We start from the raw sequence: 26,244 nt of genomic DNA on the forward strand, positions 1-26,244 counted from the left end.
GCCACCATGGTGAAGGAGACAGGTTACTACGACATCCTTGGGGTGAAGCCCAACGCCACCTCAGAGGAGATCAAACGCGCCTACCGCAAGCTGGCACTGAAGTACCATCCTGACAAGAACCCCAGCGAGGGCGAGCGGGTAATGGGCCACGGGCAGGCTGCTGTCCTGAGGACGAGGCGGGCTGATGGGATGGAGGGGCTGGGTTGCCAGTTGCGTGTGGTGAAGACGCCGTAAAAACCTTGGACCCCCAGAAAGTCGCCCCGTTGTGCTGATTTATGAAATGGCCAAAAAGGCTAAGTGTTGAGCAAGAATACCTCTATGGCCTAGGGTTGCCAACTCCGGGTTGGGAAATTCCTGGAGGTTTGGAGTTGCAGCCTGGGGAGGGTTCTCATCGGGCTGTTTTCTCAGGAAGAACTGATCTCCGTTGTCTGGGGATTCGTTGCAATTCTCCAGGACCCACCTGGAGATCGACAACCCTAGCACGGCCCTATCACAAGTCAGGCCAGTACAGGGGAAGACCCAACCACGCAAGCTAAAGGCAGACCTCCCGATGGACCAACTCAGTTTCTGTTGTTGGGGTTACCGATTGTATGCTCCAGGCCAGCCTGCAGCGCTGTGGTGGGTGAGGAAGAAAATCCTCCTTCTGCTGTCTCTCTGCACAGCTTTTCTGTCTCGTTCTGCTGCCTGCAGCGGTAGGCAGAATCTGGTGCCTCTCTATTGGAGGGCCTCCTCAGAGTAGGCCTATTTGCAGTCAAGAGGATGGGTGACATTAGGAGGCTGGGGTGACCGTGAATTCAGTTGCCTTGGGCCGCTGTAGATGGGCACGCAGGCCCCGAGAGATCTGGCATAGGTGCCAGAGAAGTACAACCAATGTACTTTTTAAAGAATTTACAGATATGCCTGCAGCATATTAATGCAGTTTAAAATGGGGTGTAGCATAAACCTTGGGGGGATCCCATCAGATTGACTAGCCCTAACTGCATTAAGAACATAAGAGCATAAGAAAGGCCCTGCTGGATCAGACCCAGGCCCATCAAGTCCAGTAGTTTGTTTACACAGTGGCCAACCAGGTGCCTCTAGGAAGCCCATTTGGGAGGGGGGGGGGGCTCAAAATAGCCTACACTTTTGTACCCCCCCCCCAATTTCTTTATTACTGCTAGTGCGGTATGGTGTTTAGTGTCAGATAAGGATCTCAGAGACACGGGTTCAAATTAGCACTCTCCCGGGGGAGATCGCTGGGTGACCACTGACCGTTCTCTGCCTAACCTACCTCACCAGAGTGGTTGCTGTGAGCGTAAAATGGGGAGGGGAACAAGGCAGGTCCTTCTTGGGGAGAAAAGCGCGCCGGGGGGGGGGTAATACCTAAATGCTGCCCCTCTACTCCAAGGGGTAGCAGAAAAGCCGGTGGGTCAGATATACAGGGCTTTTCCATCGTTGGCCACCAAGGGCGACAGCTTGCTATAAAAGCAATGTAAATTTGAAGGGGGAAAGGATTATACACTATCATGAACACACGGAGCTGCCTTATACTGAATCAGACCCTTGGTCCACCAAAGTCAGTATTGTCTACTCTGACTGGCAGCAGCTCTCCAGGGTCTCAGGCGGTGGTCTCTCCCATCACCTACCTTCCTAGTCCCTTTAACTGGAGATGCTGGGGATTGAACCTGGGACCTTCTACATGCCAAGCAGATGCTCTACCACTGAGCCACAGCCCCTCCCCTGATCATCTGCATGTGATTCTTTGTAGATATCCTGGGAGGTTCCATAGCTGTTACGCAAAAGCAAAAATGAGTTTTTTCCAGTGTATAGATGGCACTGTTACCACCTGGGGTGGGAATGAAAGCCCTGGGAATGAAAGCCCTGGGTGGTTGGATCACCTCTGGGAAGCATCTTCCACCACCACCACCCCTGCGCCCTAGTCCTTTACACACGCTGAGATCTGCCACGCTATTCCTGGGAGGGAGTAGGCAGTGCTCAACAAGGGATGAAACAGATTCTAAAAATGGGAAGAATACAACTTTTGCTCCGGTACCGCCAAAGCCCCTTGCAAAATTCTTAAGCGACGTGGGGGAACTGTGCTCAGTTGTTTGAATGAAACTTTACTGTCCGTCGTTCAGCGGTCAGCGATATTTAGAGGGTCTCTTTCTTTTCGTAGTTTAAGCTCATATCCCAGGCTTATGAAGTTCTGTCAGACCCCAAGAAAAGGGACCTCTATGACCAGGGTGGGGAGCAAGCTATTAAAGAAGGAGGCTTAAGTGGCGGCAATTTCTCTTCACCCATGGACATCTTTGACATGTTCTTTGGTGGTGGAGGCCGAATGAATAGAGAGAGACGAGGTATGAAAGCTTTTTAAAAAGTTACGGGGCTTTTTAAAGTTTAGTGTTTTGAAAACCCTAACGCATGTGCAAAGTGTATTTTCCAACTAACTGAAGGCTTCGGCTAAACCGAAGGCTTCGGCTTCCTGGTGCTGTCAAAATGCAGTGCTAGCGAAGGCCTTCTGAGCGACCCCTGTTCCATGCCTTCGTATAAGCTTTGGCCCACTGGTGGGGTTCACGTAGCAATTGCTAAGCAAACCATAATATTATGAGAGCAATTATATTGATGGAGTTAACCATCGTTTGCCCGGCTCGATCACTTATAAGGCATAGAGTCCAGCGGCACGGAATTGATTGGAACAGGGGTCCCCAACCTTTTTGAGCCTGTGGGCACCTTTGGAATTCCGACACCGGGCAGGGAGCGCGGCTTCCCAAGTGGCCGGCGCGGGAGGCGGAGGCAGCCACAAAAATGCGCAAGAACGGCCGCCGCGGCTTCCCTTCAGTCTTGTGGTGTGGTGGTAGCTGCCAGCCAGAGCAATGTCTTCAGACATCTGCACCGCCAATCAAATCTTTTAACGGCCAATCTGAAGCCTTGGTGGACAAAAACCCTTCCTGGCACCCCCCGCTTTCTAAGACATTTGGAAGGTGCCATGATGCCCACAGGCACCACATTGAGGACACCTGGATTAGATTATTTTTTTTAAATAAACTTGCAAAACAAAACCTCATAATCGTTTCAGAGAGCAGCTGTGTCTGTCCGCAGTAGAGCAGCGGGGTTTGAGTCCAGTAGCCACGGCCCCTTCCCACAAATGCACTTTAGCGATCATTTGCGGGTGGATTTTGCCATTTCACACTGTAAACTAATTGCAAACTGGATTGAATGTGTATTATTTAGCATTTGTGTCTGATTTCTGGCCACAGAGGAAAGGATCAGTAAGGTGAACAGGGGAGGCAGGCAAACGGGCCCTTTTCCAGCTTGCAAAGTTTTGTTTGGGTGAAGTTGGAATCTTTTTTTAAAAAAAATACAACTTTGAAAAGCTGGATTGGCAGCTGAGTGCAGGAGGGCGAGCAGTTGTACTGCTAAAAATACCCCTGTTGCAAAGGAAGAAATTCTTCCTGACCGGGCACACACGGTGTGTCCTTTCTCAAGGTTGAGGATGGCGTGTTGGGTATGCGAGCGTGGGGGGGCGGGGGCTGCTAAAAGGCTTTGAACGAGAACCTTGTAACTAGCAGGCTTTTCTGTTAAGCGCCTGAACTCTTTCCTTTATTAAGGCAAGAACGTTGTGCACCAGTTGAGCGTGAGCCTCGAAGACTTGTATAACGGGACCACCCGGAAGCTGGCGCTTCAGAAGAACGTGATCTGCGACAAGTGTAAAGGTAAATACCTCTGTGACCTGGGCATGAGTGGAACTTTGCAACTCATGGTGTAGTGGTTTGGAGTGGTGGAGTCTGATCTGGAGAACCGGGTTTGATTCCCCACTCCTCCACATGTGCGGCAGCGGCTAATCTGGTGAACTGGGTTGGTTTCCCCGCTTTTCCACATAAAGCCAGCTGGGTGACCTTGGGCTAGTCACGGCTCTCTTGCGCTCTCTCAGCCCCACCTACCTCACAGGGTGTCTGTTGTGGGGAAGGGGAGGGAAGGTGATTGTAAGCTGGTTTGATTCTCCCTGAAGGGGCAGAGAAAGTCGGCATATAAAAACCAACTCTTCTTCTTCATCTGTCATTTAACATTGGTGACTGATTTCTAATTGTAAGCTGCTTCGGGAACCAGTCTGGCTGGGAAAACTAGGGTATAAATGCGTCAAAGAAACATGCTCCAGAGTTTGTACGTGGAAGTTGGTTCATTTAGACGTAAGTGCCCTGAACGCTACACTAGGGAAAATGCTGAATGTCTCATTTGACGATCTCTTAAGGCACTTGCTGTCCCTAGTGCTTTGGCTCTTGTAGGCAGCTTAGAAAAAGGATAACAAAGGAAGGTGCCGTGGTTGGATTTGGGCCATTATATTTTGATCGCTGGTGTAGAAACTTTGCGTAGGTGTTGAACAATGTAACCCACGCACGAAACCCAGCCTGCGTAAACCAATACAAGACCTGAAAAAACATGTAAATTCCTTCTTCCTGTGCCCTCGTGGTGGTTGTTTTTTATTACTTTTTTGTTTTGTCTTATTTCTTGTTCTAGCTAGCTGTGTTGTAAAACAAAACGGTAATTCAAAGAACAAGTGGTGTTTTTTTAATTTTTAATCGCTGATGATGTGGAAAAAGGTAGAGGCATTTCCCCCCCCCCCCCCCCATCTCTCATACTATTAAAGCCTGGTGCCACCCCACAAATTGGGCAAATGGAAAGTACTTCACAAAACAGAGTAGATGGAATTCATTGCTACACAATATTTGGGGGTGGGGGGAGAAGAAGAGTTGGTTTTTCTGTGCCGACTTTCTCTACCACTTAAGGAAGAATCAAACCAGCTTACAATCACCTTCCCTTCCCCTCCCACAACAGACACCTTGTGAGGTAGGTGAGGCTGAGAGAGCTCTAAGAGAGCTGTGACTAGCCCAAGGTCACCCAGCTGGCTTCATGTGCAGGAGTAGGGAAACAAATCCAGTTCACCAGATTAGCCTCCGCTGCTCATGTGGAGGAGTGGGGAATCAAACCCGGTTCTCCAGATCAGAGTCCACTGCTCCAAACCACCGCTCTTAACCACTACACCACGCTGAGGGGGTTAACAGTATCAACGGGCGCTGCTCACGATGTGCTCCGTTAAGGCATGTTTTGGCAGAGAGCCTCACTTCAGCATTGATGCTGAGATTCTGTTGTCCGGTTTGGCACGCAACCATCCGGCACGGGCAAACGTTATGAATTAATATTTATTTATCTCTTTCCCCCACCCCACCTCGTTTCTAGGCTATGGTGGGAAGAAAGGGGCTGTGGAGAAGTGCCCCACCTGCAAAGGGCGTGGGGTGCAGGTGATCGTGCAGCAGATCGGGCCGGGCATGGTGCAGCAGATCCAGACGGTCTGCCCCGACTGCAAAGGCCAGGGCGAGCGCATCAACCCCAGGGACAGGTGCACCACCTGCCACGGCAACAAGGTGGTGCGGGAGAAGAAGATCTTAGAGATCCACATCGAAAAAGGTAAGAGGCGCTTAACTCGTTTTATTTATTCAGGCCGCCTTTCCCACCCGATCAGGGTCCTCGAGGCGGCGAAAGTAAACAACACTGAAATATTTAAACAATTGAATATTAAAACAGTTTAAAATGCTGTTGAAATTATAACTTTAAGAATATTCGAGCAACGCTAGAAGGAGGAGGGCCAGTAGCCATTGCGGGAGGTTGCCGGGCAAAACAAAACAAAAGTCTTCACCTGCTGGCAAAAGACACCGATAGAGGGGGACAGACGAATCTCCCAGGGGAATCCAAAGTTTTGATGAGATTGGGGTTCTGGTGCTTTTGGCCCCGCAAGAAGGTCAGCTGAGTTGAGAAGGCTTACAGCGTCTGCTGCAGGCTTGCCAACCAACACTCAGTGGAGCAGATCTCTCTCCCACCCACCCTTTGGTGTGTTTCGTATGTGGCCATTTTCTGCTGTTTGTCCTGCTTCCGTCTGCCTCTCTGAACTCTCCCTGACCAACGCTGTGTTCATTAGCAAAGTCTTGCTGCAAGAACCTAGGCTCTGGAGTCGAACAGTAGTCTTCCAGACTGCTACGTAACTATTTTCATATCACCACATCAGAGAGGGCCTTCTTGGTTGTGGCACCAAAACTGAAGCTCTCTCCAGGGATATTTGTCTATTCCTTTCTGTCACTGTCTTCCACAAGCGAGTGAAGATGCTTTAGTTCCGTCTGACATTCCATTCCCTCGGTCGGCTCTCCTTCCTGCCCTATCATTTAATTATGGTTTCTCTGCGCTTTTACCTACGCACATTTTAGTTTTTGGCTTCAGTTGTTTTTTATGATGTGTTTTCATAATGCCTGCTTGAACTGTTAGCCGCCTTGGGGGCCCTGATGGGTACAAATTTTGCAAATAAATTTATGAGATTAGGCAGCTGGTGACCCAAAAGAGGCCTGACCTAGATGGCCCAGGCTGGCCTGATCTTGTCAGATCTCAGAATATAAGCAGGATCAGCCCTGGTTAGTACTTGGATGGGAGACCAATAAGAAAGTCCAGGGTTGCTGTGCAGAGGCAGGCGATGGCAAACCACCTCTGAACATCTCTGAATATCTCTTGGCTTGAAAGTTTTGTGGTACAAATGTTGCAAATAAATCAGTTTTACAGTTCTGAAACAACCCCCCCTGAATTTTCAATTTACAAGACAGGTTTTGATTGCTTTTGTCTGGCGTCGGTTTGACAAATAGTACGCTGGTACTAAGCTTGGGGGTTTTTTTGTTTTGTTTTGTGTCCCCTAGGAATGAAAGATGGTCAGAAAATGGTGATTCATGGAGAGGGCGACCAAGAGCCCGACCTGGAGCCCGGAGATGTCATCATCGTGCTTGACCAGAAGGACCACCCCATGTTTCAGAGAAGAGGCCATGACTTGATTATAAAAATGAGCATTCAGCTCACAGAGGCCTTGTGCGGTTTCAAAAAGACAGTTGAAACACTGGACGAGAGAGTCCTTGTGATAACTTCCAGACCAGGTGAGGTTTTGTGGCTAGTTTGTGGGGAGGGGCTGTGGCTCAGTGGCAGAGCCTCTGCTTGGCATGCAGAAGATCCCAGGTTCAATCCCCAGCATCTCCAGTTAAAGGGACTGGGCAAGTAGGCGATGTGAAAGACCTCTGCCTGAGACCCAGGAGAGCCGCTGCTGGTCTGAGTAGAGAGTACTGACTTTGATGGACCAGGGGTCTGATTCAGTATAAGGCAGCTTCATGTGTTCATCTGTAGTTTGAAAGGTACCTTGACAAAACCACAAGTTATATCTCCCCACTCCCCGCCCTCAGAAACGGGCTTTTAGAAAGGTCATTCTTTTTTTCTTTTTTCAAAAAAGTGTTTTTTAAATATGGAACTCTACTTCAAACAGGTGAGGTGATAAAACACGGAGACCTCAAATGCGTCCAGAACGAAGGAATGCCTATTTACAAGAATCCACTGGAAAAAGGTTCTCTGATTATACAATTCTTGGTAAGTAAAAATGTCAAGGGACTGACTTCACCAGGGAACTTTATGAGTGGGGCGAGGGTGAAAATTACACCCAGCTACATGCCGCCGTTACGTTTCGGGCAAAAACCTGGAAGCGATGTTGCCGCATTGACGCTTTAGGTATTCCCACTGAGCTTCTCGAGATCGCTCGGCGTCGGATGTCAAGCCTGGGTTCCTGCTCGGGTGTGTGAGAAATGTCATTCGTTTCTTTCCTCTGCCGTTTCTCCCGCTGGCTTGCAGTGGGCACGTGGCATTCCTGGGCAGATGGCTACTGCCCACCGCTGGCTTTTCCTGGCCCCCATTTCCACCTGCGCGTGGCCATCCACGCCCACACAAGCAGGTGCGCGTGTGCGAAAAGGACTTGTTCAGCCCCTTCCCTTGCGCTCCTCCACATGAGCGGTGGAGGCTAATCTGATGAACTGGATTTCTTTCCCTGCTCCTATGCACGAAGCCAGCTGGGTGACCTTAGGCAAGTCACAGCTCTGTTAGAGCTCTCTCAGCCCCACCTACCTCACAGGATGTCAGTTGTGGGGATGGGAAGGTGATTGTAAGCCTGTTTGAGTCTCCCTTAAGTGTTAGAGAAAGTCGGCATATGAAAACCAACTTTTCTTCTTAGGGGAGGGGCTGTGGCTCAGTGGTAAAGCATCTGCTTGGCACGCAGAAGGTCCCAGGTTCAATCCTTGGCATCTCCAGTTAAAAGGACTAGGCAAGTAGGTGAAGTGAAAGACCCCTGCCTGAGACCCTGGAGAGCTGCTGCCAGTCTGAGTAGACAATACTGACTTAATGGAGCAAGGGTCTGATTCAGTGTAAGGCAGCTTCATGTGTATGTAAAGCTTTACGGGAAACAATGCTGGGCGTAAAAGCCTCATGCAGATCTTAAGTCGGTGGTCTTCCCTTGCAGGTTGTCTTCCCGGAGAAAAACTGGCTTCCCCCAGAGCGGCTGCCTCTGCTAGAAGTCCTTCTCCCTCCCCGGGAGGACGTCATGATCACGGACGACATGGACCAGGTCGACCTGGTCGAGTTCGACCCGAGGGAGCAGTCCCACCGCAGGCATGGGGAAGTGTACGAAGAGGACGAGGAGGGGCCCAGGGCAGGCGTGCAGTGCCACACGTCTTAGGCGCTGAAGATGTCCAGGGGATTTGTGAGTTCGGCAACCTCTCGGAAGCTGCCCGCGTCATGTCACGAGTCGCCGTGCATTCTTTTTTAAAGGAAGCGCGTCCACGTTACCTTGTTCCATGTTAAAGGACCGGTGTGGGTGTGTGTTTTAATTTAAGATTGGGTGTTTTATGACACATCCAGCTGCTCCTGAGAGGCGTCAAGCCCACTATTTATGCATACCTGGCAGCTTTGATATACAGCATTTCACTTGAAGTTGTTGTTATTCCTGGAATTTTATTCCTTGAAATAAAGCTTGAGGACCATTCGTGTGTGGTGTGAGCGCTCTGGGGAGAGGTACAGACTAAGAGGGGATGTGGTTCAGTGGCTAGTCTCTGCTTGGCATGCAGAAGGTCCCAGGTTCAGTCCCCAGCAGCTCCAGTTAGAGGGACCAGGCAGGTAGGTGATGTGAAAGACCCCTGCCTGGGACCCTGGAGAGCCACTGCCAGTCTGAGTAGACGATACTGGCTTTGATGGACCCAGGGTCTGATTCAGTAGAAGGCAGCTTCCATGTGGTGGTGGTAGTTAGATTTGACTGGAGACTGTCAGTTTTTAAAGACTTAACCACAACTGGCAGAGTCTGGCTTTTAAAATATCCAGCACTCTGTTAGGTATTGTTGAAAGTCACAAGTTTGTTTTGGCTCAGTGCCGCTACAAAGGAAGATAGAGTTTTCAACAATACCTAGACGTAACCAGCGGGAAGAGTTAGTCAATTTTTAACTAACAGGTTCTGTCGATTATTGTTAGGTACTGATAAGATCTACGGTGCTGCCATTAAAAATGAATAGATTTTGTTGCTTGGGGAAGGGCCATAGCTCAGTGGTAGAGCATCTGCTTGGCATGCAGAAAGTCCCCGGTTCAATCCCGGGCATCTCCAGTTGAAGGCACTTGCCAAATAGGTGAAGTGAAAGACCCCTGCCTGAGACCCTGGAGAGCCGCTGCCGGTCTGAGTAGACAATACTTTGATGGACCCAGGGTCTGGTTCAGTAGAAGGCAGCTTCATGTGTTTTGCAGGACCTATCAATAACCAGTGAACTCCTGTTACCTTGTAACAATTCCTCTCAAGTTAACAGGTTTGGTTGGCTATTTTTAGATCTTGTTAAAAACTTAACCGAATCTACTGTTAGATATTGATAAATACCATATTATTTTAAAAAGATTTATTGTAGGGTGTTGTTAAAAGCCGTGATTTTGTAGGTTCTGTTAGTGCTTAACCAATACCTAGCAGCTGTTGATTTTGATCCAAAATCCAACAAAAATCTTTTTGAATGAGACCTAACTGCTTCCGTGGAGCACGATATAAAACTTCACAGATTGTGGGACCTTAGCAGTTTCAGACCTCTGCTTTCTAACAATGCCTGACAATAACCGATTAGATTCTGGTGGTTATTTGCAGATATTATATAGCAGTTCCAGTAGGTCAGGGATTCACTGCCAGTGAGGAAGCTTTAGAGGATCTGAGGGCGTCAGCAACATTATGACTGACATCTGGTGGGTCGGTGGACTGCCACCTCTCCGTTCGTTGCTCAGAGGAGTGAGATTCCATTTTGTCTTTTCCGAGAACTTTGTCCGTTGTATCCCAGACACCAAAGAAATTCGGTTTGGGAACTTCAGCGGAAAGGAGGCAGCATAAGGATGCTTCTACACAACTTACTGTGTCCCAAAAAGGGATGCAGCAAGGAATTTGGGGGGAGGCAGCCTTAAGCGAGGGACAGGACGGATGTTTGAAAGGCAGCTATTATATATATACATATATATAAATACATATATATAAATATATATACATATATATAAATATATATATATATATATATATATATATATATATATATATATATATATATATATATATATATATATATATATATATATACATATATATAAAGGACAGTAACACCAAGGAGCTGTGCAGTGTTTGTGTGAAACCACAGTACCTTATAGGACAGTTTTTACACTTCATAACTTCATTTGATCCAACGTGGCTGTGAGAAAATAAATTTTATGATTCTCCAGCAACCAAATGTTCCATTTCAACCCAGCTATTAATCGAATAAGGCTGCTATGAATTGCCAACTTTAAACACTGCATTCCCAATGACTGCAAGTAACCCCGGCACAAATTGGCAGCTTTGCTGGATGACCGCAAGTAACCCCAATGACCTATAGTAACCCCAATTAGCAGGGGTTACTTGAGGTCGTTTGGCAAAACTTTTCTGAATGACCTATAGTAACCCCAATTAGCAGGGGTTACTTGAGGTCGTTTGGCAAAACTTTTCTGAATGACCTATAGTAACCCCAATTAGCAGGGGTTACTTGAGGTCATTGGGGTTACTTGAGGTCGTTTGGCAAAACTTTCCCAAATGACCTCTAGTAACCCCAATTAGCAGGGGTTACTTGAGGTCATTGGGGTTACTTGAGGTCATTTGGCAAAAAATTTCCGGATGACCTATAGTAACCCCAATTAGCAGGGGTTACTTGAGGTCATTGGGGTTACTTGAGGTCGTTTGGCAAAACTTTTCCGAATGACCTATAGTAACCCCAATTAGCAGGGGTTACTTGAGGTCAATGGGGTTACTTGAGGTCGTTTGGCAAAACTTTCCCAAATGACCTCTAGTAACCCCAATTAGCAGGGGTTACTTGAGGTCATTGGGGTTACTTGAGGTCATTTGGCAAAATTTTTCCGGATGACCTATAGTAACCCCAATTAGCAGGGGTTACTTGAGGTCATTGGGGTTACTTGAGGTCGTTTGGCAAAACTTTTCCGAATGACCTATAGTAACCCCAATTAGCAGGGGTTACTTGAGGTCATTGGGGTTACTTGAGGTCGTTTGGCAAAACTTTTCCAAATGACCTATAGTAACCCCAATTAGCAGGGGTTACTTGAGGTCATTGGGGTTACTTGAGGTCATTTGGCAAAAAATTTCCGGATGACCTATAGTAACCCCAATTAGCAGGGGTTACTTGAGGTCAGTGGGGTTACTTGAGGTCATTCGGCCAAGTTGCCAATTAGTGCTGGAATTACTGGAGGTCATTCACCAGTTTTCCACTAGCCCCTCCGCTAATTAGACAGAAGTGACTGTCTGTGATGGCTTCGTACTAATTAGAAAGTTTGTAGAACTTCTTCCCAGTAACATCATTTGACTGTGATTCCCCTTAGAAATGTGTTGTGTCCACCTCCAGTGTTCGCCTTTGACCCCTTTTAGAAATCATACATGCGTCCCCTCCAGAATAAAATTACCACCAATAACCCGAGCTTGTATGCTAGTTATAAAAACAAACAAGGTGATAAAAACAGTCAAAAATATATATCTTTATTGATACAACAGTCCTTGGTGGAAAAAGCAGACCATAAAACCAGCTTAAAACCATAGACCCTTACAGACACACACAGACCGGGTAAAAGAAACTCTTCCAGCCTAGCCCCTGATATCAATCCTTAGAGCTGATGTCTTCTAAAGTTAAGGGGCCACCACTGAAAAATCCCCATCCGTAGGCCGCAGCTTCCTTCCTCTCCAGGCCGTGACAAGAGAGCCAGGCTTGAGAAGAGGATCTCCACGTCAGGCTGGACGGTACAGGAGATGACTCGTCCTGCAGCTTCCCCCTCCCCAAGCCCTTTCGGGCCCTGAAAGGTAAGACCCCCACCACATGGAACAATGCCCTGAAAGAGAAGCCAACCAGTACAGAACTTTCAACCCAGGACACATACAGAAGAATTGGTGAACCCTGGTTTACAGCCAGTTTGTATTTCCTAGTCGCCGTTCGAGAACTGATCACGATACTCTACTGGCGGTTATTTTTTTCTTTAAAAAAAAGACAAAACAGCAAAAATATAAACTTAGGAAAAAGTTGATTTACGCTATTTTTTGTCGTAGTTTCAGGACAGGGAGGTTTCGCTTGACGTTGGAGAAATAATTCCCCAAACGGACACAGCAACAGTCTAGCAACGCTTCTTTATAAACTTCCACCTGCCGCCTTCAAAGTCCAACCAGGTTGGGGGGGAGCTTAAATTGGACAGTCATAAATGTGGATTTCCTGGTCGTCGCCCACCGATACAATTTTGGAGCCGTTTCCGTTATACTGCACGCCCCAGACCTGCGAAATTCAGGAAAAACAAAGATCAGCGGCAAAGACGCACAAGGGTTGAACGGTTCACAACACGCAGGCTTTGCTAAAGAACACTGGCTGCTAATTCTGCTGCTTAGAACACACATTTAAAACGCAACTTGATACGCCGGCATTTTGCTCTTGATACCCTGGTCGGTGGAGGAAAAAAGCCAGGCTGATTTCCTCCTCTTTGTCATGAGAAAATTAGAACTATTTCCTGCTGATCTGCGTCCAACCTCCCTCTGGCCAGGAAAGATAAAGGCTCTGTTGATTTGCATAAACCTCCTAACAGCGGGAATCATCCTGTCCAGATCCTTTCCAAGAAACCTTTTAAGGTAAACACCTGTATGTTCCATTTATGTACACACTTATGGCATGCTTCCAAAATAACACACTCCCTACTCCCCAAGCAACCCTAAACATGCACACAAAAGTTTGCAACATCGAGTGAGTCTAGTTAAAGCAATCTTTGGGTCAAAAATATTAAAAGGAACTGAGGCTCAAACACATTTCCAACAGCCAACTTTCCAGGAGGCATGAGCACATTTTTAAGCACCAAGAGCAGCTGAGGGGGTCCAGGATTTCAAGAGAAAGAAGAGTTGGTTTCTATATGCCAACTTTCTCTACCACTTAAGGAAGAATCAAACTGATTTACAATCTCCTTCCCTTTCCCTCCCCACAACAGGCACCCTGTAAGGTAGGTGGGGCTGAGAGAGCTCTAAGAGAGCTGTGACTAGCCCAAGGTCACACAGCTGCCTTCATGTGCAGGAGCGGGGAAACAAATCCGGTTCATCAGATTAGCCTCTGCTGCTCGTGTGGAGGAGTGGGGAATCAAATCCGGTCCTCCAGATCAGAGTCCACCGCTCCAAACCACTGCTCTTAACCACTACACGCTAGAACTCAGAACCATTCCAAGAAAAGGGAGTTGGCTACAGAGAGCAGCTTTTTAAGTTTAACTTCAGGCACCTTCACTTGCTGCAAGGAACTTGTACTAACCCGGTAGATGTGCCCTCTGAAACCACATGATTTATAAACCAGTGGTTTCCAATCACTAGCTGATTCATAATACGATTGGAGGTTCATTGTTCTCCCCAACGGCAAGCACACAATTTGCCTGTGCAAGCACACGGGGAAGTTTCTACTGAAAACACGAGAGAGGAGAGAGAAAACACTCAGATCCCAAAAGTCATCTGCTGCAAAATGCATCGCTGGGAACCACCAGACATTTCCGCAGACAGATGGGATTGCCGTTTGAGGAATATGACTTCTACGCCACTCCTGGGGGAAATGGGACCCTCACCCTCCGGAAACAGCATGAAGAGGGAATAATTGGTTAAAAAACAACAACAACACACACACACACAGAAATCCACTGTGCGTTTCAAGCCTGTCGTGTTCCCTTGGCAAACGAAGTCACCCGCGCTATCAAAAGAGACCACATCACAAAGTTCTTCACATACCTGGTCCTGGTGGTCATAGAAGGTGTGGACGCAGGTCCTTGTAGGCACATCCCAAACTTTCACGGTTTTATCAGACGAGCTGGAAAACACGGGCCGACGCTATTAGTCGCAGAATCTCTTAAGGCAACATACGTCTCGCTAACAGGAAGGCAAGTTATCCTTTACACACAAAGTTATCCTTCATTCGAGAAATCTCCTCTTTGTCTCCTTCTGAGACTTCTATCCAGAGACATTTGATTTTCTTATCACGGTAGTGCAGATTTATAGAAAAATATCAACCTTATCTTCCTTGAAAACTCTTCTATCATAATCATGTGATTACTGCCTAGAAAAGTGATTGGTTCTGAACTAAATATAAGATAATCGACACAAGTGCAAATGAGCCAATCAGCAAGTGCATATGAATGACATCTGATATAGCAAGATGAGAAGGCCAATCTTGAATCTTAACTTCTAATTAGAAAGCAATTAATCTAATTTTTCTGCAATTAACTGACAAAGATTAAAGTAATTTTTCAGCAGAGTTCACTGACAGTGGTAGAGTGCTTGAACATGCAAAATCAGCAGGAACAAGCTGGTGAAGTCATAGCCACCGTCACACTAGCACACGTGTTCTGTGAACCCAAATTTGTCAACCACCACCTTCCCTGGCCCAATGGAAACCAAAGAAGGCCAGAGAGCTACCTACCTGGAAACGAAATGGGTGTCGTCCGGACAAAACGCGACGTTTAACACCCAGGATCCATGACCGCTCAGCGTCCCTGCCAAGTTGGCGTGCTGCCTGCGGAATTCAGAAACAGGGTCTAGTTCAGAAAGACTTCTCATGCAGTCGTTGCCCAGGGACCACTCGGAGCTCCTCAGTGGCACCGCTATGCAAAGACAGCTTAGCCATTGTTACTAACTCTCTATGAACCACAGCCGCAAGGGAGGGCCATGGATGTTCTAGAGCACCCCCCTTCCACTCATTCATGGTTCAACCAGCCAGGCCTGACACCCTGGCAGAATGGCGGGGCATCCCGGAACAACTGGGCATGAACCCTCGGACCTCCTCAGATCAAGCGCTCATGTTCGAAGGCCAGCAATTCCTGGATCAAGATCTCCCTTGCCGCTCAAAGGCAGCGTGCCTGTCACCAGTCACGGGCATGCACCAAAAGCAAGCCCGTTTCGCAAAGCTCTGTTTCTCGAGGTATATTTTCCCATGAAGCAATGGACGACCAGTGGCTGCCCTTGACAGGAGAACAGAGCCGATAACGAAGATCTAATTTTTCGGGATCCGAGTTCAACTCTCTCTTGAACTCATTTTATGAATTATATAGGGGGGGTTGTCATTGAGGAGAGAGGGGTGATGTGATTGGTACCCACACGTCGTAAATTTTGATGTAGCCGTCATCCGAGGCCGTGACAAGCAGCTGGGAGTCTGGGGAGAACGTCAGGGAACGAATAGGCATTGCGTGGCCTGAAAGACAAGAGAAAAGCCGTGTTTATCTATGATCGCTTCATCCATCACATTTGCCTGGTGAGATCTTGCATCTCTTCAAAGCTGGCTGCCCGATTTTCACTCCTGCTGGGGTAGGCAGGGAAAATATGATCAGAGACCGCAGAGGGAAAGGGGCAGATTGAGCGTCCCACAAACAGCTGTTGAGCAGTCAATGAACGAAAGGGGATTTCCTTCCCAGGTCAAATACTGTAACTGACAAAAGAGGACCCGAACATAAATGCTGAATTTCTGTGAGTTGCTTACAGTGAACTCAGCTGGACTTACATGTGTGTAGTCACACACAGGATGAAGCTGCAAAATTACATTCTGGGAAAGAGGCCTCATTTCTCAGAAGGACAAATTTAGGTCCCTGAACGAATTGGGATTTGTCTTGTTCTCAGTAACCAGGAAAGAAACAGATGCCACTTGGTTCAGACTCGCCAACAGACACTGTAAAAAACGGGTCGGATCACAGACTTCCTAGACCAGGAAGGAGAGGAGGGAGGGAATCCTGCTAAAAGATCTGAGGCTCAGTCACAAACTGGTTTGTTTGTGACCTTTGAATGTGGTTGGTTTGTGATGCCCCTGCTTCTCAATTTTCTGTTCACGCAGAGGTAGGCAAGGAACAGAACGGCAGAAACCTGGGTCAAAAATAGAGGGGATCAGAAGCACCGCTGTGGCAAAAGGGCAGGGGGAGAGAGGAAAGGGAAAACAGAAAGCACTTTGAGCCTGACCTTCCAGCGTGTGCAGAAGTTTCCCGGTTGCAATGTCAAAAATATTGATAATGCCATCGATTGCGCCACTGGCTAAATATTTTCCATCTGGGCTCTGCAAACAACACAAGGATCGGAGTTATAATAAATGGTTTCTATACCACCCACTGGTATAACAACATACCAAGTCCATGCAGAGAACCCCAACAACGTCAACCTACCCTGGACTTTGCCTGCACCAACGGATTTCATTCTAGGAAACAGAGGGGGAAAGCCTCTGCCGGTCCGAGTAGACAATACTAGTCTTATTCTGGTATAAGATAGCTCCATGTGTTTAAGGGCATACACGGCTCTTCCTCGGTAGGAACCCAACATGGCTTACGTCATTCTCCTCTTCCTCATCTTATCCATACAACAACCCTGTGAGGTAGGTTAGACTGAGAGTGTGTGACTGGCCCAAAGTGAGCCAGCAAACTTCCATGGAGGAGTGGGGATTTGAACCTAGAGTCTCCCAAATCCTAGTCCAACACTCTAACCACTACACCACACCGGCTTGCCTATTTTTTTCCTCCCAGAATGGAGATCTAGGGTCCAATCATCTCTCCCTGGAAGGGAGGAAGGCTCTTTATCTGAGATGTCCAGAGAAGGACAGTTGTGCATTCACAACATGTTACACAGCAAGCACCCAAATGGGATTCTTACATATGCAATGCTAAGGATGAATTTGCCTCTGGTGTCCAAGGAGTATTCTTTTTTCCCAGTCTCCACTCCAAAAATGTTGACTTTCCCTATATGACTTCCTGTGGCAACATACTGGGAATCGGGAGAAAAGGCCAGCGACCAGGCATCAACTGTGGAAAAAGAAGACAAAGAAATAGGCCACTAGTAAGTGCATAAACTTGGCCCTCTTACCTGCCACATTCCCCCCTCCCCAGAAAACAAAACCCTTCAGTTTATTTATTTGTTGATTAAATCTTGCAGCCCCCAAACAAACAGATTTCAAACAGCTGAACGGAAGGCCCTTACCAGGTCCGGCATCGATCGACTTTATCTGCTTGCCCGTCTCCAAGTCCCAAATGCGAATGTGGGCGTCCAGAGAGCTCGAAGCCGCGACGGTTCCCGTGTGGCTGATATCCACCGAGACCACCCCCAGCTGATGACCTTCCAAAGTCCACTTGAGGTCCAGCTTTTCGCTGTTCCTTTGTGGGAATAAAAGGAAAGCAGATTTTAAAACAAATAAATATGCGGAGTCACCTTCCCGCATGACACAGCCACCGCCAAAACCTTCGCATTCATTTCTTCCCCCCTGCTCAGTTCATCTTGGTTTTCATTCCTTCAACTCCCTCCCATCTTTGTAGTGCATACTTATGTTTCTAAAGGTGCAGTTAGTTCAGTTCAGATACTTTTATTGGCATAACAACATTTGGCAGAATACAATAAAACACAGAAAGCTATTGTAAGACAGAACGGATTGCAATCATACCAACAAGAAAGTTAGCCACGGTTTCTATAATATTAGGGTCCTGATTGTTAAGAAGAGCGGGAACCATTAGATAATTAGGAAATCCCTCAATCTGAGTTAAGACAGAATTTAAGAATTTTAACCGTAACGTTTGATAGAAGGGGCACTGGAAAAAACCATGTTGGATAGTTTCAACCTCTTTGTTTGAGCAAGGGCAAAATCTATCAGAAAGGGGAACACCCAGATAACGACCAGTTAATAAAGCTGGTGGTAATACATTAAATCTGGCTGAGGAGAAGGCCCTGCGTAAAGCTGGGGTATACAGTTGATTAAAAGTGCAGTCTTTGCACACACATCCCAGTTGAGTTGGACCCTACGCTCACACAAGCCGGGGTGAATTAATGCTCAGCCAAAGGCTGCTGAGAAAAGAGGTTCCCAGTCCCCACGTCCCTAGGATTTTCTCCAACCTCTTTATTTTTGTGGAACTCACCATTTCCAGACTTTCACCAGGTCGTCCAAGGAGCCGGAGATCACCGTCTCAGAGCCGTCGTTTCTGTTCTTGCCCCAGGCGACCGACCAGATCGCGTCGTCGTGGGCTGGGAAGGGAGGCAGACGTTGGCGAGGGAACCGCAAGAGGCTCCCAGAAATGGAATGCATTTAACTATCCTATCTTATCTTGTCCATAGAGTTAAGCTACATAATTAAAATCTTATTTATTTTTTTTTTAAAAAGGAACAGAGCTCTGTGCCTGCTAGCCTGGGTGCCACCTTGGCTGACCTCTAAAAGGGGAATTTCCCAAGTCTCTGGGGCTACAGTGGAGTTCACCCCCAGGGGCACCCCTGGAAAAGAGCGGTGTGTTTCCCAATACAAGCAGCAACCCTAGCCCACCCAATACTAATTCTTTTGCGTCCTGATTCCTGTTCAGAATCAGATACCCTATGTGGCTTCCCACTGGACTTCAGGACACCTCTCTCTGCCTGGGATCAGACTGCTAGAATATTTTAAGATTTTTTTTGCAGTTAAAATCTCACCAAGGCCCACCCCCAGCTTTGGGTTCCATTTTTCAGGAGAAAAGGCTAAAAGTATTTTAGTTTTTGAAAAGAGACATTGCCCTCCGCTCCCAATTTGGATTTCACTGGAAAATACGTTTGGCCTGCTTTACAAAGGCATCTCTTCACATCTACAATGGAGGGAACCAGAGATTTCCAAAGAGAACAGGAAGATCGCCTCACCTTGTTCTTGCTTGAAGAGAATACTGTACTGAAAAGGGGGAAAAAGAAGGATCAATTGTTATAAATTAAGGGATGTGTATTCAGGTGTTAAGTGATCAAAACAGGATCTCCAACGGCTCCACTCCTTAACAGTTAAGCCAAATTTGAAACGTTAGTGACGGCTGGTAACATTTAGAAAAACTTGGTTGCTAATCCAGTGCAAGAAAAATCAGATCAAGAACACTGGAGGGGGGGGAGGTTCCCAGAAGATATGTAACTGACAGAGACCTTTACCAATCAGCAGATCGGTAATGCAGGAGACAGGCAGAGAGCCCAACGGGGACAACCCAGGTGAGGCAAGAGAGATCAGTAATAGTGGTATTGGGGGTGTCTACATTCCCTGATACAAACGCTGCCGCCACCCCCAACTCCAGCACTGTGCTGATTTCCGGTACCTTTCCCTTTACACATGAGTTGGAGGATTTACAGATGGGAATTTCTTTAGCCTGTATTATCTGTGCCCATAGATAAAGCTTCCTTGGCTTGCCAAATGCACTCCTTTGCTCACTGCATGAGAACTTTAATTGTCTTCTTCTACCTGCTTGAAATTTGGCAAGGAAGATCCCTTAGGTGACGCACAAATAGAATTTCATCCTAAGAGGTCAGGGAAAGGGAGGACGGTAAAGACGGAAATGTGTCTCCTACTGAAACAAACGAAGAAAACAAACATGCGTGATCCGTGTAATAAAAATTCTGAAAGCAGGGAGGGATAACGTGCACAAATCCCTATGATCGAGCACTAAAAATAAATTGTGAAAATTAAATCACGGCTCTGGGGTTCTTACCTGCGTAGTCATTTCTTCATAGAGACTGGACAGGTACAGAAAAGCTCTGGGGAGAAAGGAGAGGTTTGGATTAGAAACCAGATCGCTTAGAAACACTCACAGTTCTGTTCAGCTTCCCACTCTGCAGCTGAGATACCAAAAGACAAATAGGTATGGAGCCTTGCAAAATACATTACAACCGATCTCCGGACTATAGAGATCAAGTCCCCCCAGGAGAAAATGGCAGCTTTAGAGGGCAGATTTTATCGCATCCCTGCGGCGCAACTTCCCCTCCACAAACCCCACCTTTCCAAGGGACAACCCCAAAATCTCCAGGAATTCCCAAAGCAGACTTGGCAACTCTACCTTCACCCCCCCAACCCTCCTCAAATGTCAGTTCAGAAGAGGGGATTTTGGCAGGTCCAGCTTCTCTCTCCTTTGCATGCTTCACCTGCCCACGCGCTTAATAATAACAGTACATTTATTGCAGCATTGCGCCAATAAAGATTAAGAACATAACAGCAATGTTACCATGGGTACATTGATATTGTTTAAAAGTTGTGTGTGTGGGTTAAGTGCCGTCAAGTCGCTTCCGACTCATGGCGACCCTATGAATGAAAGTCCTCCAAAATGTCCTATCTTCGACAGCCTTGCTCAGATCTTGCAAATTGAAGCCTGTGGCTTCCTTTATTGAGTCCGTCCATCTCTTGTTGGGTCTTCCTCTTTTCCTGCTGTTTAAAAGTTATGTCATATTAAATTGAAAGAGTATACATAATTTAAAATTTACAGTTAGGTAAAAAAATAAACATTTTGACACATATTAACCCCCCCAAAATAATTTTTTCTTCTTCTTCCTCTCCTTCGTTTTCTGTAATTTCTTTGGATTTTATCGTAAAAGACTTTGACGAAGTTTATAGATTGCGGCACAGAATTTGGCGACCTCACTAATTCGGTGGGGGTTTTCCTCCGAGAGGAGCTTCCTAACCTAATAACAACAGTTTAATCATAGAGTTGGAAGGGACCACTAAGGTCATCTAGTCCACCCCCCTGCCCAATGCAGGAAATTCACCACTACCTCCCCCCCCACACACACCCTCAGTTTAATAATGATGATGACAACAAGAGTAACAGCCTCACCCCCGGAAAGGAGGAGAAGAATGGGGTTGCCAACTCTGGGACGGGAAATTCCTGGAGGTTTTGGGGGTGGCAACCTAGGGAGGAGAGCAAGGGGCTCATTGCAAATGACAGTTCCCTCCAAAGCAGCCATTTCCTCCAGGGAGACTGATCTCTGAGCGCCTGGAGATCTGCTGCCATCCGGGGAGATCTCCAGGACCCGCCTGGAGGCTGGCAACCCCAGCTTCCCAAACCAGGACACCCATGCTGTTGCTATGGAGACGCGGCCTAGCAGGCCCGGCCAGGCCCGACCCCTCCCTGGAGGCCGTTTCGCCCCCCAGCCCCACGCCCTTCTCCCAGCCTGGCCCCCGACTCCCTACCTGCTCCCAGCCGCCGCCGCTCTCCTCCCCGTCCCCAAAAGCGACGGCGCCTGTTGATGACGAAACGGCCGAGCGCCGTGACGCAAAGCTAAAGCGCCCTCCGGGGGGGATCCCCCGTTCTTTGGTGCCGCCTAGTGGCGCGGAGAGGAGTTGCAGCCACTCTCAAGCAAAGGGGGGGAAAGGGAACGGTTTTGGGAAGGGAAGAGGATAATTTTGCTGCTTTTTCCTCGCCTCCCGTTGTCTTTAGAACATGCATTTTTTAGGCCATTTATGCACGGGAGGTTTTGCCACTCTTTAGATGCACTTTCCCCCCCCCCCATCCAAATACTCAAAATCAAAAATAAGCCCCCATGCAGAGTTTTGAGAATTCAGATGGGGGAAATGCACATCTCCCCCCCATCCATATTCTCAAAATATGGGAGGTTTTGCTGCCTTGGATTTGCCACTCTTCAGATGCACTCCCCCCCCCCCCATCCAAATTGTCAAAACTCAAAAATAAGCCCCCCATGCAGAGTTTTTGCTTTGGATTTGCTGCTCTATTGGTGCGCATTTCCCCCATCTGAATTCTCAAAACTCTGCATGGGGGCTTATTTTTGAGTTTTGAGAATTCAGATGGGGGAAATGTGCATCTACAGAGCAGCAAACCCAAAGCAAAACCTCCCATATTTTGAGAATATGGATGGGGGTGGGGGCCGGAGATGTGCATTTCCCCCATCTGAATTCTCAAAACTGCATGGGGGTTTATTTTTGAGTTTTGAGAATTTGGATGGGGGGGGGGGGAAGTGCATCTGAAGAGTGGCAAATCCAAGGCAAAACCTCCCCTGCATAAATGGACAGAAATAAGCACACACACACACACCCAATTCAGAGTTCTGATAATTCGGATGTGGAAAATGTGCATCAAGAGAGCGGCAAATCTATGGCATAACCTCCCATGCATAAATGGCCTTTGGCTCATGAGTGGTTCTTTCCACCTTCCTAGGCTCTTCGATCCCGATTAACGTTCCCCTTCAATTCTTAAATCCGGACCGGTTCTTTAACCCCTTTTTTCTGTTAAATCCTCTGCCTACGGTGGATTCTTCTTCTCCGCTCCAGATAATTGAATGTAAATTATATTTTTCCAGTTTCCGATTCCTTACCCTAGTTGTCTTTGCTCAGACGAAATATCATGTCGTGCTTTACTCTGCATTATTGCATCTGGGTCGAAGTTCTCTAGTTTCCGGTTCTTTATGACACTCGTTTTCTTTATTTTATTTTAAATGTCCTTATTGAAAAGTATAAACCAACGTTTCCCCCAGAGAACTGGGACCCAAGGTCTGCAGCGAAGCGGATCATCCGGATTAAAATTTCGTATCCGCCGCGTCTTTACTCCACTTAATCCAGATTTCCTTGGGCTGATTCCCTCCAGATCATTTGATAACAAACTAAACTCTTAGCGCTCTTGTTCCCAATGCCCTATTACTCAATCTGGATTTAATTCCATGGCCCCTTTCTCCACTTAGTCCAAATAAAAGTCTTTATCCTCTGCTTCCGTATGCCCACTGGCTAATGCAACTCTAACCACAAGCTAGACATTTGAATACCTCAACGGAATTTACTCCCAAATATTATTGATATTTGCATGTCTTCGACTGTAAAATCTCATGGGATTTCAGATGCATATGATTGAACTTCTTTTATTATCTTCTCCTCCCCATATCACAGCCTGTCTGTTCCTTTTGCCTCCCACTAAGTTCACGTGTGCATTTCGGGCAGCGATAGGCCTGGGTTCAAATGCCAACAGGAACCTGCTGGGTGCCCTTAGGCCAGTCACTTCCCTCTCCATCCAACCTACCTCACAAGATTGTTGTGAAGATATATGAGGCACACGCCACCGTGAGGTCTTTGAAGGGAAGGGCAGGTTAAAAACTAAGACGATTAGAAGATGGATGGATGGATGGATGGATGGATGGATGGATGGATGGATGGATGATGGATGGATGGATGGATGGATAGATGATGGATGGGTGGATGGGTGAATGGATGGGTGGATGGATAGGTGGATGGATGGATAGGTGGATGGAGGGATGGAGGGATGGATAGATGATGGATAGGTGGATGGGTGAATGGATGGGTGAATGGATGGATAGGTGGATGGAGGGATGGATGGATGGATAGATGATGGATGGGTGGATGGGTGAATGGATGGGTGGATGGATAGGTGGATGGATGGATGGATGGATACTGCCACAATCAGAGGCAGTCAACCTCTGGATACAGTGCCAGGAGGCAACATCAGGGGAAGGTCTTGGCCTCTATGCCCTGCTGTTGGACCTCCAGGGGAACTGGTTGGCCCCTGTGCGAGACAGGATGCTGGACTAGATGGACCACTGGTCTGGTCCAGCAGGGCTCTTCGTACGCCTTTGCAACCTTCTCCCCAGCTTAAATTGGCTGAAAAGACCGTTCTTTCTCCCTCCATTTTCTCCCAACAGCCCTGTGAGGTAGGTCATGCGGAGAGTATGCCACGGGCCCAGGCTTCCATGGTGGAAGTGGGGATTCAAACCCATGACACCCAGGATCCTAGTTGGACACTCTATCCCCTCTGCCACTCCAGCTCTCCACATATATACAACTACCTACCTACAGTTTAAATAAATGTTACTCGCAGGCTCTGACGGTCCCACCGGCATCCTGGCAACCGGACAGATGACGGCTGCTAATTCCCCTTTTCCTAACGCCTGCCTTTTGCCATTGAAAATGTAGACCCTCGGAGAAAACGCTCCATTCTTCTTCTCTGAGATGTGCTGAGTGAGACCCAAGGAGGGTTCTTACATCTTTTATGATGCGGCATCATCTTGCAGGCCGTTTGCTCAAACCAGACTTCGTATCAGCTCGGCCTGGATTCAGTGAAGCTCAAGCGGCGAACAGGGTATCTCTGATCGCGCACAGAGCGCCTTTCCCTTGCCGCTCAAGAACCTCAGTGTGAAACAGTAATGATACTTCCCAGTTATAAAGAAGGGGTATCTTTTTGGTCTTTATAACATTGTAACTACGAATGTATTAATAAGTATATACAGATACTCTTTTGTATTTTCTTTTGTTATTTTCTTTTTATATTATTTTTATTTGTTTTGTTTGTTATTTGTTTTATGTTTTATGTTATAAAAATTAATAAAAATTTATATTAAAAAATAAAGCACTTTCAGTGTTCAAAAGGCTAGGGTTGCCAGGACCTTCTTTGCCACCGGCGGGAGGTTTTTGGGACGGAGCCTGAGGAGGGCGGGGTTTGGGGAGGGGCTACAATGCCATAGAGTCCAATGGCCAAAGCGGCCAGGTGAATTGATCTCCATCGGCTGAAGATCAGTTGTAATAGCAGGAGATCTCCAGCTAGTACCTGGAGGTTAAACCCAAAGGCACACAGAAAGGCAAACAAATAAATATTATTAGAATATATATTCTAGAGGTGGGCCCCTTCAACGGTGTTGTTCACTAATTTACAATCGATCAAGCTATGGCACCAAGCGGGCAAATTTAGTGAAAACTTATCAGATTTTTTTCCAGACTTTGAAGAGCGGGTACCGCTGGATCTAGTTCGTCAATTCTGTTGAATAAATTTCAGCTAAAAAGTTTTAATTGGATTTTGAATAGATGTGCAATTAATGGTTCCTGTTTTGAAATTGTATTGTTATCACCTTCTTTAGTCCATCACGCAAACCCCTGTTTTGAATCATGCCTTTTATAGGATAGGGTGGGGGGCACTGAGTTTGTGGAACCAAGGGGGGACGGCCCTAAAAGTTTGGGAACCACTGGTGTAGTCCGAGAGAGACCAAACCCTCCATTGCAGTAGGTGAGGGAAAGTTGCGAACGCCCGTGACCCAGTTTTGCCCTGCCTTCTCAGAACAGATGCTGATGCGTTGCAAAAAAAACAGGCGTGCAAAGTCTGGTTTTTATATCTTTAGGACCACCGGGGGATTCTGAACAGCCGAGAGCCCAAAACCAAACCGACCTGCTTTCGGCGTTAAAAGCTGAGAAATCAGCAGTGAACTTTAGGTACCCTCCGGCCCACTTTGAGGGAGTTTGTGCCGTTTTCTCCCAAGGGAAAAAGGAACAACTTTCAGTAGCCTGGCTGGTTTCGGTTCATTTGGCTGCATCATGCGCACTATTTCCAGTGCGATTGCGTATTTTTGCTTATTTTTGCATTGGTTTAAATTGGCAAAGCACATTTTGTTATTTGACAAAATAAATAAGGAATTATCTGGCAAGGCTACAAATATCTTTGTAAATAAAAAATTTGGGGGGGGGAGGAAATAAGAACATAAGAGGTGCCGTGCTGGATAGAGTTGCCAACCTCCAGGTCGTAGCAGGAGATCTCCTGCTATTACAACTGATCTCCAGCCAATAGAGATCAGTTCCCCTGGAGAAAATGGCCCCTTTGGCCATTGGACTCTATGGCATTGAAGTCCCTCCCCTCCCCAAACCCTGCCTTCCTCAGGCTCCACCCTAGTGCTGGATCATAACCACGTGTCTACCAGGCTCCTGCATCCCATCATGGCCGATCAGATTTCCCAACCCGGAGTTGGCAACCCTACCGCCCAACCCCAAGGAATCACAGTTTGATGTTTCCCCACCTACATTCTTTGTTAAGTCCTTGGGGGACTTAATAAAAATAAAACGCAGCACCCCAATTTCCCCCTCCACGCAGCCTAAATCTCTGGCAAAATGGAAGAGGTTGTGGCCCCCAAATCTGACTTCTCTCTCGGTGGGTTACTTCTTTTTATTCAGCCACCCACCCACCCGCACATACGCCAGCTGCTTGGCTTGCGGTCATTCATTGTGATCCTTGGCCATAAAGGGCCGGCTGTCTCCAGAAACGAACATTAACAAGGATTTCATTAAGTGCCCTCCAAAGAGTCTCTCCAGCAGCCCC

At 47.2% G+C, this 26,244-nt stretch overlaps 2 protein-coding genes across 2 annotated transcripts; one reads left to right on the top strand and one right to left on the bottom strand.

Annotated features, from left to right (window-relative positions):
* On the top strand, positions 1 to 8,557 carry DNAJA4 (DnaJ heat shock protein family (Hsp40) member A4). Its single transcript, XM_056865791.1, has 7 exons — positions 1 to 138; positions 2,156 to 2,336; positions 3,588 to 3,692; positions 5,215 to 5,442; positions 6,711 to 6,941; positions 7,322 to 7,422; positions 8,342 to 8,557. The coding sequence occupies exons 1-7, from the start codon at positions 7 to 9 to the stop codon at positions 8,555 to 8,557; spliced, it is 1,194 nt and encodes a 397-aa protein (XP_056721769.1). The 5' UTR covers positions 1 to 6.
* A 4,035-nt stretch (positions 8,558 to 12,592) lies between these two features.
* On the bottom strand, positions 12,593 to 21,372 carry SKIC8 (SKI8 subunit of superkiller complex). Its single transcript, XM_056865790.1, has 11 exons — positions 21,339 to 21,372; positions 19,867 to 19,912; positions 19,043 to 19,070; positions 18,301 to 18,406; positions 17,375 to 17,547; positions 17,051 to 17,199; positions 16,370 to 16,463; positions 15,521 to 15,614; positions 14,847 to 14,939; positions 14,159 to 14,237; positions 12,593 to 12,686 (listed from the first exon to the last, which is right to left on the bottom strand). Exons 2-11 carry the CDS (start codon positions 19,876 to 19,878, stop codon positions 12,597 to 12,599), a joined length of 918 nt encoding a protein of 305 aa, XP_056721768.1. The 5' UTR covers positions 19,879 to 19,912; positions 21,339 to 21,372; the 3' UTR covers positions 12,593 to 12,596.
* Between the last annotated feature and the right edge of the window lie 4,872 nt (positions 21,373 to 26,244).

The sequence above is a fragment of the Euleptes europaea genome, chromosome 20, assembly GCF_029931775.1.
Source record: "Euleptes europaea isolate rEulEur1 chromosome 20, rEulEur1.hap1, whole genome shotgun sequence".
Lineage (NCBI taxonomy): Eukaryota > Metazoa > Chordata > Lepidosauria > Squamata > Sphaerodactylidae > Euleptes > Euleptes europaea.